The following is a 12,794-nucleotide window of genomic DNA, read 5'->3' as shown; positions in this document are numbered from 1 at the left end:
GAAGCATCAAACTCAGGCAGCAGCCAGACGCTCAACCTCAAAAGTGGGCAATGTTGTCCAAAAACAATAAAATAAATGCATTCCTTCTGCAAAACTACAAGTAAAAGATAGCCTCCTCTCATGCTCTTGATGCCAGCGTGTCTTTCTGTCTGGCTTTTTCTCTTCAGAGTAAACAGACGTGTGACACACATACACATGCACACACGCACAAGAACCCCTCTGTTCTGATTTTGCTACTTAAGAAATGGTGTCATTCATACGTAAAAATCAGTCAACCTAGTTTCACTTGCTGTCGTTAGTCTGATAATCTAATTGTCTAAAGTGGTGAGAGTGATGCTCATTCACCCGGTTTCTGTGTTAAAAGCAAATCAGACTGAAGTGGGTTTAAAAGAAGCAGCATGAAATTATGTTTTCTTTCTATTATAGGTATTTTAATGCCTTTGTTTTCTAAGAAAAATAATACTATAATCACTTCTTTGTTGTTTGGATTAGGTCTCCACATTCACTCCAAAACACTTTTTAAATAAAGTTAGGGTTAGGGTTGACTGCAATTGATTCACTGTAAATGTTCAGTCTTCCTGTTGATATTGTAAATTACTGGAATATTTTCTGATATATATATATATATATATATATATATATATATATATATATATATATATATATATATATATATAATACACAGTACAGGCCAAAAGTTCGGACACACCTCATTCAATGCGTTTATATTTTCATGACTATTTACATTGTAGATTCTCACTGAAGGCATCAAAACTATGAATGAACACATATGGAATTATGTACTTAACAAAAAAGTGTGAAATAACTGAAAACATGTCTTATATTTTAGATTCTTCAAAGTAGCCACCCTTTGCTTTTTTATTAATAAGGGACAAAATGTCACTAATTAACCCTGACAAAGCACACCTGTGAAGGTAAAACCATTTCAGGTGACTACCTCATGAAGCTCATTGAGAGAACACCAAGGGTTTGCAGAGTTATCAAAAAAGCAAAGGGTGGCTACTTTGAGGAATCTAAAATATAAGACATGTTTTCAGTTATTTCACACTTTTGTTAAGTACATAATTCCATATGTGTTCATTCATAGTTTTGATGCCTTCAGTGAGAATCTACAATGTAAATAGTCATGGAAATAAAGAAACACATTGAATGAGAAGGTGTGTCCAAACTTTTGGCCTGTACTGTGTGTGTGTGTGTGTGGTGTGTGTGTGTGTGTGTGTGTGTGTGTGTGTGTGTGTGTATATATGTGTATATATATGTGTGTGTATATATATATATATATATATATATATATATATATATATATATATATATATATATATATATATACTCAACTGCAGTGGCTGGAAATAACTCATGATGTCAAGTCGTGTATGTTTGGCCGAGAAGAATCAAACTACACCAAACATGGAGGATTCCAGGGCAAATTTAATTATTATTCCAGGGTAATAAGATGAAAAGCTGCACATTTTCTGACATCTACTGTATAAATCATCAGCGAGCAGTAGGAAGGATGACCGACAGTAGGAAAAGCCCCGAGGATTCAAACCCACACAGCAGGAGTTCAAAGACAACTCCGACAGATTCACATTAAAGTGAGAGGTGCTGCTGCGCCAGAGGAGACACAGTGAACTAAAGCCCATCGGAATAAAGACCCATTTATTGACTCACTTTATGGTGAAGCTGTGAGCAACTTGATGCTAGCTGCAGTTTTAAGTCCTGTGTAACTTCTCAGTGAAATCTGTAAAAAAGTCCATTTTAATCTGTCAGAAAGCGAAAAGTTGTTTTTCCTAAAATGTCACACAAAGTGTCATTTAGGCTTAAGGGTGTGTAGGATTTAAAAAAAATTTAAAATTACTTTTTCACTGTGTGACAGTCTCCACATTCACTCTTCTCTAACCTCGAATATTATCACCTGGAGGGGAGCCATGGATCACAGAGTTCATTACTGATTAAGAGTAACGCTTTTATTAGTGCGAGGCGTTAGGAAGCTGCTCAGCCCTTCCTTATCTCTGTTCTTTTTATTCAGCTCTCTACTGGACCATCTGTGACCAACTGTGACTGTCCACCAGTAGCAATTAACTGAACATCTTCTTTTTCTTTATAGCTTTCTCTGTATGTGCCTTTGCACTTAAACTGACAAAAACATTAGTCACAAGACTTTTTTTTTTTAAAAGCACCCAGAAACAATGTAATTCGTCTTTGTATATCTGATTGTTTTATGTTTATGTTATGTCACAGCTGGCTGAAGGCATCATATAATGTTTATTTTAGGTTACACAGACAAAATAAAGCCACCTGCACTTTTCAGTGATGAACGCTAACTGCCAATGATGCTTTTTAGGTGTTAATTGCTGCAAGGGGGAAAAAAGTCATATTCGGTGTATTTGTAGGGGGAAATGCGATTTTATGAAGTTCACAAAATGTACAGTATGCTGTAGTATTATGTAAAAACAATGCAACTAATGTTTTGTGGTACATTTTTTTATTACATTTTATTTTGTGTTTTGCCACAAGGCCGTTTTGTAAGATGAGGGGTCATTCACACCCAAGTTGTGATGATTTATTGTCTGGAGAATGTCATATTTTTAGGATCATATTCCTTCAATCCAAGACAAGTTTTTCAGTTCAGTTTTTTTTTCTTTTGAGAGACAATAAAAGCAACCTTGACCTTGGATATGATGTATCCTGTCTCCAGGCCTGGTATTTAGCTATCTGCTGGAGTGTAGCAGCTGTAGCTGAATGAAGAGAGATACAGTAGTCACTCCGTGTGCAGGGATGAGAGCCTCTGGGCTGCTGCCTTCATGGCACTGACCTTGGTTTGGGAAATTGTATTTCAGCGCAGTCTAACCTGAGATGATTCCTCATCATGAGCCACACTGTGACTCACTGACCCAAAAATAAAAACACATCAAAGCAGCTGCTGCATGTGTTTCTCCACGTAGGTTACTGTGATGGATAAAGGTGGATAGCATGCTGTCGGTCTAAAATTAAAAGCTTTATCTTTTGGTTGTAAGTGCATGGTTGCCTCATTTCAGTGGTGGAAGTTAACTAAGTACATTAACCCTCTGAGGTCTAAGGGCATTTTTAGATATCTTCTTGAATTCTCATTTTAAGGGTATATGCCTATAACCTGATCCCCATGTGTTTCATAAATGTTCATAAAAATGTTCAGAACAAACTCAGCTTCCTGTATAGTGACGTTCCAGAGCAATGTATAAAGAGATCATTTGGCCCTAAACTGAAAATATTTCTTTACAAATCTCTTGTCAATCGTTTTGGTGCTTGAAATCAGTTTAAAAAAGTCTTGGGTTCACAAAAGTAGCGAAATGTATGAATATAATAGTAAATAAATGTCTAAAATGAAATTTTGTAATATGGCTTTTTGAGTAAGAGTGTTGTCAAACATGGCTTGGACTTGCCGGTGCATCTTTTGTCCTCAGGTGGTTAACTCAAGTACTGTACTCAAGTACAATTTTAAGGTAATCGTACTGTAACTGAGTATTTCTATTTTCTGCCACTTTATACTTCCAGTGGAATCTTGTATTTTCTACTCCACTACATGTATTTGACTGCTGTGTAGGTGAAGTTACTTTTCATATTTAGATTAGTAATGCAAAATGTAGTTGACAAATGAATAATGATATGGTATTATAGTTTAAGCGACCCGGTAGTAGATAAAACATTCGCCCCACCTTTAACAGCTGCAACATTAAAGTGATGTTTTTCACATCGATATTTATAATCCTATTATATAATCATTCTACGTGGGCAATTCTGCATAATAAGTATTTTTACTTTTAAAACTTGACTCTAATAGTTTTTACTTTTACGTGTATGACTTTAACTCGTACCAGAGTATTTCTGGAGACTAGCCTTGTGTAACACTGCTCTCTAGTGACAAAATGTAGACTTGCAATCCTTCATATACTACTGTATGCTACTGATTTTACATAAATGCAGTCACTTTGTCCATCAGGGGACACTTATCACACACACAATATCAACTCAAATGATAAGAGCCAGGTAGATAGATTATACAAGTTATCTATTTGGCAGAATATGATCTGAATTGTATTATGTTTTTGAATAAATTCATCTTTTAATATAATAAAAAAGGTAATTAGATATTTATTGATTACGTTTTTTCATGTTAAAAGAGTAACCGGTCAATAGTTTTCATTTCAACAGAGGATATTTGCCTTTTTCCTGTGAAAATACGGAATATCTGTCCTCTAGACCAAACTGTTAGTAAAACAATCCCTGATGTTGCCTTGTAATGTACATCTCAGACTGACAAGCCCTCCCACCCACACACCCTGACATATAAATACAGAAACTGCCAGCAGTGTATAGAGTACAGACTGGGTGTAACATGTTCTCCCCCTTTGTGTTTGAGTGCCCAGATCGCCATAGAAACAACAGCCACATACATGTGAGCCTCAGTAAATCTAACTGTAGCCCTAGTTCAGTTAACAAATGTTATTTTGAGGTGGTAAAATGACTTAAACGCTCAAAAAACGATTGTGTATGAAATGCAAGTCCAGACAATATTATTATTTTGTTTATGATTTTTTTTATGATGATTGATTATGATTTTTAATGCATTATTATTATTGCTAATCTAAAGTGTGGGAGTAAACCGGAGCACCCAGAGTAGACCCATACATAAAGATCAGAATATGCATTGTTATTATATTCTAATTGCTAATCTAAAGTGTGGGAGGAAACCGGAGCACCCAGAGTAAACCCTTAGACAAAGTTCAGAACCTGGCTGGGAGACATCAGTGCTCACCGCTGAGTCTCCATGGGAAACAGGCGAAGAATAGAAAGAGGTTTAAATGGAGAATAAAAGAGGGAAAGGGAACGTCGGAGGGTAAAGTAGTGACGTAAGGAGGAGGGACAGGCTGGTAAATTAAGGATGCCGGTCCAGGTAATTTCTTTTGGACTGCTTGACTGCATTTGGGATGGGAGGGAGCTTGGAGAAGGCCGGTGCAGGGGAGCGGTAGATCTGTTGCAGGTCAAACAACCTGGTCTCTTCATATGCGAGCTCCAGTTTATTGTAATCATGCAGCTGTTTAATATGCTGAGGTTTAGCACTGGAAAGTTTGGGCAATGGCTGGTTGGTGTTTGCAACGAGGCATTTGGATCCATCCACACTCAAAGGGGAAGCGAACCCTCGTCTGCTTGAAGCCAAGGTGTTCTGAGCTGCATTGGTAATGGGAGGCAGACGGAGGGCCGTCCCCAGGGGGACCTTTTTGGATTTGTTATTGCTAAATTGCAGCTTCCGACATTCCTCAAACAAAGGGAGGTTCTCTGCAGCGTTGAGGAGTTCATTCTCAACATATCGCCGGCGTTGTTTGTCCTTCACAGCAAACTGTTCTGCATTCTTCGCCGCAACACGTTTCTCCCTTTTGAGCTCCTCGAGGACGGCACGTTTTTCAGCTGCCAAGTCGACGTTGAAGTTATGTAATTTGATTTTGTCTTCTCTGATCTTCTTGACCTTCGCTTTTTCCTTGGCTAGGAACAACCTGTCAACCTCGATCTGAGCCTGAATCCAGTCCACGTTGCTCTGACGCTCTGCCTTTTCTTTTTGTTCTTTCTCCCGTATCGTATTCTCTCTGTGGGCAGCGATAGACTGAAACATTGCAGCCTTCTTCTCCTCTTCCTCCTTCTGCTGCTTTGCCAGATCAGCTTCTCTATCTGCCAAATGTTTGGCAAGCATCTGCTCCTCCGTCAGAGCCATGGTGGCAGCCTTCTCCTCCTGCAAGGCCATCAGGTTCTCACTAACAATCTGTTTAGGTGTCTGGGAATTGGGGAAATTGTGTACCCCTTTAGTTTTTCTTTGCAATAGCTTTCTTTCCATTTCAAGCTGATCCTGTTTGGCTTTCTTCTTCTCTGACCAAAGTCTTTGCGCCTCTCTCTTCATGTTGAGGTTTTTGATGGCTATATCCTCCAGCTGGTTTTGTAAATTATCTTTTTTCAACTCATCTTTTTTTTCCGCCTCCTGTCTTAGCTCCTGCGCATGCTGTTCGTCAAGGCTACAGAGGAATTCTGCATATTTCTCTTTCTGCAGTCTCTCTTCCTCTTTCAGCTGCTCCCTTTTTTTCATTTGCTGTTTCAGATTTTCTGCCATGATGTGATTTTGAAGCTTCTTCCGAAGGCTTTTCTCCTGCTCCAGTCTCAGAGCTTCTTCCCGTTTAGACTGCATCGTCTCCTCGTACTTCCTGTCTTCATCTTTAGCCATTTTTTCTTTTCTTCTCTTCAAATCAATCAGTAGCTTATTCTCATTATCCAGACATCTCCTAAAGACTACGCTGTTGAATCTTCCGCCTCTGGCACGCTGGTCAGCTTTGTTTGCCTCCTGCATGTTTTGCCAGGACAAGAGGATTTTGTTGGTTTCACTAACGTCAGATGTCGGAGTACGCGTCCCTACCTCTGCCTGCCTGTTGTACACCTCGGCTTCTTTGGGCTGATTGAATACAGACGGTAGTCTGACCCATTGGGTTTCAGACAAAACGGTCACTTTTGCTGAAGCCATTTCTAAGTATCCTACCTGTGTTCACGACATGCGTTAGGTCTGACTGTAACGGGGGCTGTAAATGGAATTTGTGGAGTTGAGATATGAGTCTGCCTATGTCTGGGATCAGGCAGCTGGTGACATCATCACATTCCGCTGCCCTTTGATTTTATGAGGTCAGATCCTTTTATGCCTGTGACATCATCACATTCCGTGCATTTGCTCTTGTTGTTTTGTCAATTGTAAACTTTATTAACAAAGCTTTTTCTACAAACTGACATCCCAGCTTGAAAAATGTGAAATTCAAATATAAAAAAAAAAGTAAAATAAAATGAATACATCCAAAATGTAGGACCCTCTGAGGATGGAAGACGATCTTTGACCAAACTCCTAATCAAAAAGCGATATTTCAAAATTTCCTTTTCAGACATTTATTTACTATTTTAATCATATATAACCTAAAACTTTGTCAAACTCATTCCAAGCACCGAAACAATTTGTACAATGCATCATAAGTTACACAAACACACGTCATAAGTTAAGGTTTGTTTTCAAAAGAGATTTGAGGAATTTCGAAATCAATGTTTCAGCTTTAGCGGCAAATTTTCTCTTTACATGTTGCTCCGAAACAAATTTGGGCCTCACAAAATGGAAAGCTGAGTTTGTTCAGAACATTTTGATGTGAAACAGATTCGGATCAGTAATATGCAAATACCTTAAAAAGGTGAATTTAAGAAGATATGTGAAAATGCCGTTAGACCTCGAAACGATGGCACTCTGCTGAGTTTAGCAGTCTGGAGCATAGCATGTTTTCACAGTTGTGTTCATGGTTTTTGTGATTTTTTGTGTGAATACAACAGATAAAAAATTAAATACAGCATTTTTTCCCCAGAAGTTTTACCACAGACACAAAGTTCATAATACTGCCAACATATAAATATTGCAATACTTTCATCAGTCGGCCGTTGTGTTACTTCCTTCAGCGTTAGATAGTGACTTAACAGACATTTATTTAAAGTTAAAATCTGCGAGATTACAGCTTTAAACTAAATGAATATAAAAACAGCCAAACAAATAAATACATGTGATTCTAGAGGTTCGTCATGTGATGTTTGGCAATGATATTTCAATGTGTGTCTTTGGAATGAAGTATTCAAACTGAACATTTGGGGAGGTTTAAAAAAGTTTGACTTACTGTAGAATAAAAAGACTGAAGATGGAGACTAAAAGATCTACAGCATATACACTGTACAAGGACAGTAATGATATTGCTGAAAGCTACAGTAAGGTGCAGACTTGTCCTTGAATATTGGACATAATTAACTTTACACATTTAATATCTAAAACGTGTATATAATGTATGAATAGAACACTACGTGTAGATACAGAGGGCTATCTCGAGGGTGTGAAGTGCAAGACGGAATTGGAAAGATTAAAAGCAGATGAATCAGAAATGTGATAAATGTGGTAAATATGTATATGGTGATATAAAGAAATTAAAATGAGTGCAACCTTAAACATCTACAGCATTCAAATGCCACATACACCATAGAAACAAAGTGGACCACTTCATTTCTATGACATACACATTAATAATCGAGGAACATTAATCTAAAAACATGAATATAATAGTAAAACACTAACAAGGGATATTTAACTGCAGAATGAGTGGTTTTACTTTTGACGCTTTAAGTAAATATTGTTGATAACACTTGAATGCAGGACTTTTACTTGTGGAGTATTTTCACAGATTTGTATTAGTACTTCTATTCAAGTAAATGATGTAATACTTCTTCCAACACGGCCATACACAGGCAAGAGCTTGGCAGCATGATCTCTCATCTCTCACACACAGCCTGGCGTTCACACGGTAACAGCGTAGGCTGTCCTGCAAATGCAACCAGCTCAGCTCTGCATTTCACTTTTCTAAACAACAAATGTAGTTTTTCACTCGTAGAAGCATTCAATATATGCATCATGATATTGTCTAGGCCTGTCTGTTTTACTGAGGGATTGGGAAAGGGCTTAAATGATTAGCAGCTGACGCATATTAACGCTTAAAGGCCAACAAACATGCTAATGAGCTTCTTCACTCCATGTCCATCTCCACGGTAACAGATGGCAGTGACGACAGGGCTAATGTTAATGTTCAGTGATTTGGACTGCGGTTGGGAACTGAACATGCTGAACAACCCTGTTAGAGTGGCAATCTGTTCAGTTACAGGTTTTTAGGTGGTCTTGGTTTCAATCTTTTGCATTTTAAGTTTAAAACAGAGCTAAAGATTTGTGAATATCGGCTTACACTACGACTCCATATGAATGATAATGTTTTCTCCAAGTAAACCTAGAATGTGATGATATGGCAACAGTGTGTTCACATTGTTTCTGCTGCCGCCAAGTGGCCAAAGATTCAGTGAATGCGAGTTTACCTCAAACGTGAAAGCTGCCCTGTTACGGAGCGTGCACCTGACGAATGGCAAGCGGCCAACTGACTCAGCCAAAGAACCGAAACCAAAGAGAAAAATATGCAAAATAAGCATTAACATCCCACTGTTTCAGATAAACAAAGACCTTAACAATGAAGAAAGGTGTTAGCAATCCATATTTAATGTCTCTATTTGAATCTGAGTCGGTTTATATTTTCTTATGTCTGCTATGTTAAGATGTAACGTCTCCAGAACTCTTGGATTTCTGTTGAGAGTAAGATGATTGACATGCTGTAAAGCTGTTTTCGTTCTGGCTGATGAATCCAGGGTCACCACAGCTGCTCTGTTTTCGGCTTCAGTTTGCAGCCTTCACAGGAAGTGAATTAGTTCAGGGTCACTCTTTAACCCCCGCAGGTCCTGTGTGGGCAGACAGCCCAACACATCCTGTGTGGAAACCTTTAGATTGCTTTCAAATGCTTCAGTTTCCCTTACTTATTCTCCATTTAATAGGCAGTGGTGTTTCACAGATATGAGGAAGGAGGGGATATGTAATGTCCCAGAAATGTGTGTTACACCCCGCAAGAATACCAAATGTGGGGAAATCTCTGCCTCCTCAGACTAAATTTCCATCTTGTTTTACTTTATTCCTTCTATTTAAATTGCTGAACACATTGGAGATATAGGTGGTGATTCAACGGTCTTAAACCAACGAGGGGAATCATGAATACTTAGAACTGTGGCGGTACTGTATATAAATGGTCATATTAGCAGATTGAACCATGAAAATAATACCGAAAATACCTTTGAATACATTTGCCTATTTCCTGACTCTAAGACACCGTGGACACATTTGCTGCCATGTCTTAGCAGTTACATTATGTTGAACTCCGCAGTTAAAAATGCTGAAAAAGAAAATGATTCAGCTTGACTAGAAAGTTTTTGTCTTATCTGAGGACATGTTTTGGCACAAACACGATCCGAAATAATGCGATTAAACGCCAACACAAAAAGCTAATTTGCTACTAAAGACAAAATTGTCTGTATCAATTTTGAAAGCTTATAATAGTATTACTGTATATCAGCTAAAGGCTCATACTCACACTAACAAATCCACTAAAATTTAAATCTCTCCATTAGGAGTGGGTAAATTATCATGTATCTCAAGAGGCAATGAGGCACCAGTTTATTTATGAAGCAGCTAAAGCACCAGACAGTGGAGTACTGAGCTGTGATTATTACACAATTAAAACCATTAATAATGTGCGTGAAAAGCAACAAAGCATCCAGGTTTGTTTTACAGTATGTACTGCTGTTTTGGGTGATGTTTTATACAGAATACATAATATTCTCTTTGCATAAATTGTGGAACCTCACTCCTGCCAGATTATTCCCATCCTGCTGCAGCAGAGGATTGTACGGGATTATACTTTGGCTGTTCGTCTTCCTGTCTCGCAGCGTTGCATAAACTGGGAGCAATAATGAAGCTCTTTAATGTCAAAGCCTTTATTCTGCTTGCTGCTGTCACTGTGGAAAGGTCACAAGGGCACTTTGAGGATCCAGTTTGACAGATAAAGACATAGGTTTCCTTTTTTGTTTTAAATATTCAATGCATGTTCATTTGTAATTGCTGGGTTACTGGTCAATTTTTAGTCAGTAGACATTTACAAAATATGGACTGGAATTTTAGTTTTCCTTAAAGTTGCTAATCAGGGTAAATTTTTCCTTATTGTCCAAAAACACACCAAAGGGCAGTCTTTGAAAACAGTCTCTAATGACATATTGAAAGGTGCATTATTCAGAAAAGAAAGGTGAACTCTGCAACAAATGCGAAAAGGTCATTAAAAAGCAATTAAAAAATATTACTTACGGAGGAAAAATGAGATCAGAGAGTGGGTGTATTTTAATTTTGTCTTTCATATTAACTGTGTTGTGCAGGCATTGGATTGTATGATAAAGCCTCTGGCATATAAACTTTCATTTAAAAACAAAATATCCACCTTTTGAAGAAGATTTGTGAGACAGTTATTGCTCCAGCTCATTGATATTATGAAGGAATTATAGGGAGAGCGTCAAAGCTCAAATAAAGTACTGATTGCTTCAACACTTTGGTAACAGTTTCATCTGAATATGATTTGTTTGTGGTGCAGTGGTTATAGAAAGTGTGATAAAGGAGCCACAACATGAACAAATCCACCTTACCTTGGAATCCTTGACTGGCTGACACTCAATCTGATGAGACACGGACGCTGTTTGGTTCATCTTTGCTCCTCAGTTTCACTGATATGCTCCTCTTATCTGATCCCAAAAAAATCCCTTAAGCTGCTTAAAGTTTTTCGACTTCCTCCGGCTGCTTCTCGGCTCCAAGATGACCAAAGCTGAAAGTGATGCTAATAACGCTGAAGGCTGCAGAGCTGCTCTTCCTCGTCGTTGTTGAAGCTTCACTAGAGGCGATACATTCAAATACACAATCTCTTTTCCCTCCTTTGTTTCTCTCTCTGGCAGTAAAATGCTCTCTCCTCTTCCCTCTCTTCCTCTTCTCTCTCATATGTGCAGCTTCAGATGAGATGCAGCTGACAGACAGTTCATAAACCAGGAGGTTTGCCAGTGCCTCCCACATACCAAGACGCTTCTTCATCAGAATGCAAATGTGCTCGAGGCAAAGATATTTGCAGGCGTTTGGTTTGAGCGTTTTTTACATCTGAAGCTGACGTTCCTATTCAAAAGCACCTCACAGCAGGAGGTTTAGTGCTTGGATCAAAGATGTTTTGACAGGAGTTCACACTGATGAATGAATGTTAAGCTCAAACTTTGACCCTTAAAGAACCTGCTGCTTTCTGTTCCATTAAAAATGCATCAAGTGGAGAATCCACTGTATTGGAAAAGAGTAGCTATGGAAGAGGAGAAGCAGATAGATAATAATAGTTATACAGTTCTCATGCTTTATGCACAGTGGTTTTAAAGTAGCAACACAACAGTGTAAGGATACTCTGTTTCCAGTTAAAATGCCTTCAACATTTTACTTAAGTACTCATTTTAAAACCACGAGTACACTGCAAAAATCAAATTTTTGTGTTTTAAACTGAATCATCAACTAATATTTGAGCATTCCCACTCGTGCACTGTAATTGAATTTCATGCAGGAAGTTAGAAAGTTATTTATTGTCAAACATGCTGTTTCAGTGAGAATTTGAAAGCCTTGATATGCAGACTTTTAAGGTGGAATCCAGTTTCTTTTTCAGCACATTAAAGAAACAGGATTATCAAAAGCACTGTACAGATATAAAGGCCTGGCAGATATAGATATATAAACTTTGAAAGATGATGCTCGGACAGCCGTCAGAGAGTCGGATGGACTAATAACAAATGGACAATAAAGCAAACGAGGGGACAGAGTGTTTATGTCCTCTCTCCTGAGTTTATTAGAACATGTGAGTTCAAATGGGTTTCAAATGTACTGGTTAAATTGTAGAGAATACAATAGTGTAATATAACTCCACATCCATAATCTTACTGGATCTATATCCGGAAGGAAATCTCTGTCTTAGGTTGTTTAATGTAACACTAAAGGTTAAGACACAAGATCCATTGTGGAGTAACATACAGATCATAACATTATTTAAGTATTTTATGATACTGTGGCAACACAGTTGGAAACTGTGAGGGAAGTAATATAATTAAATTAGATTACAAAAAGTGAAATACTCCACTACAAGTAAAAGTCTTGCTTTAAAATCTTAAGTAAAAGTATAAGCACCAAAATATACTTAGAGTACTAAAAGCTAAAGTGCTCACTAGGTGGAATGCCTCATTTAAAATAATATATATTA

General features: G+C 37.9%; 1 protein-coding gene across 1 annotated transcript in view; it reads right to left on the bottom strand.

Moving 5' to 3' along the window:
- The window catches only part of LOC120554571 (inactive dipeptidyl peptidase 10-like), a 58,392-nt gene extending 46,951 nt beyond the window's left edge, over positions 1-11,441 (bottom strand). The window contains exon 1 of the mRNA XM_039793528.1: positions 11,167-11,441. Within this exon, the coding sequence (XP_039649462.1) occupies positions 11,167-11,226 (60 nt within the window). The 5' untranslated portion in view covers positions 11,227-11,441. The remainder of the gene's footprint in view (positions 1-11,166) is intronic.
- Positions 11,442-12,794: the final 1,353 nt, after the last annotated feature.

Source organism: Perca fluviatilis, chromosome 24, assembly GCF_010015445.1.
Source record: "Perca fluviatilis chromosome 24, GENO_Pfluv_1.0, whole genome shotgun sequence".
Lineage (NCBI taxonomy): Eukaryota > Metazoa > Chordata > Actinopteri > Perciformes > Percidae > Perca > Perca fluviatilis.
The sequence above is the reverse complement of the archived record's forward strand: the minus strand, read 5'-3'. Positions and strand labels throughout refer to the sequence as shown.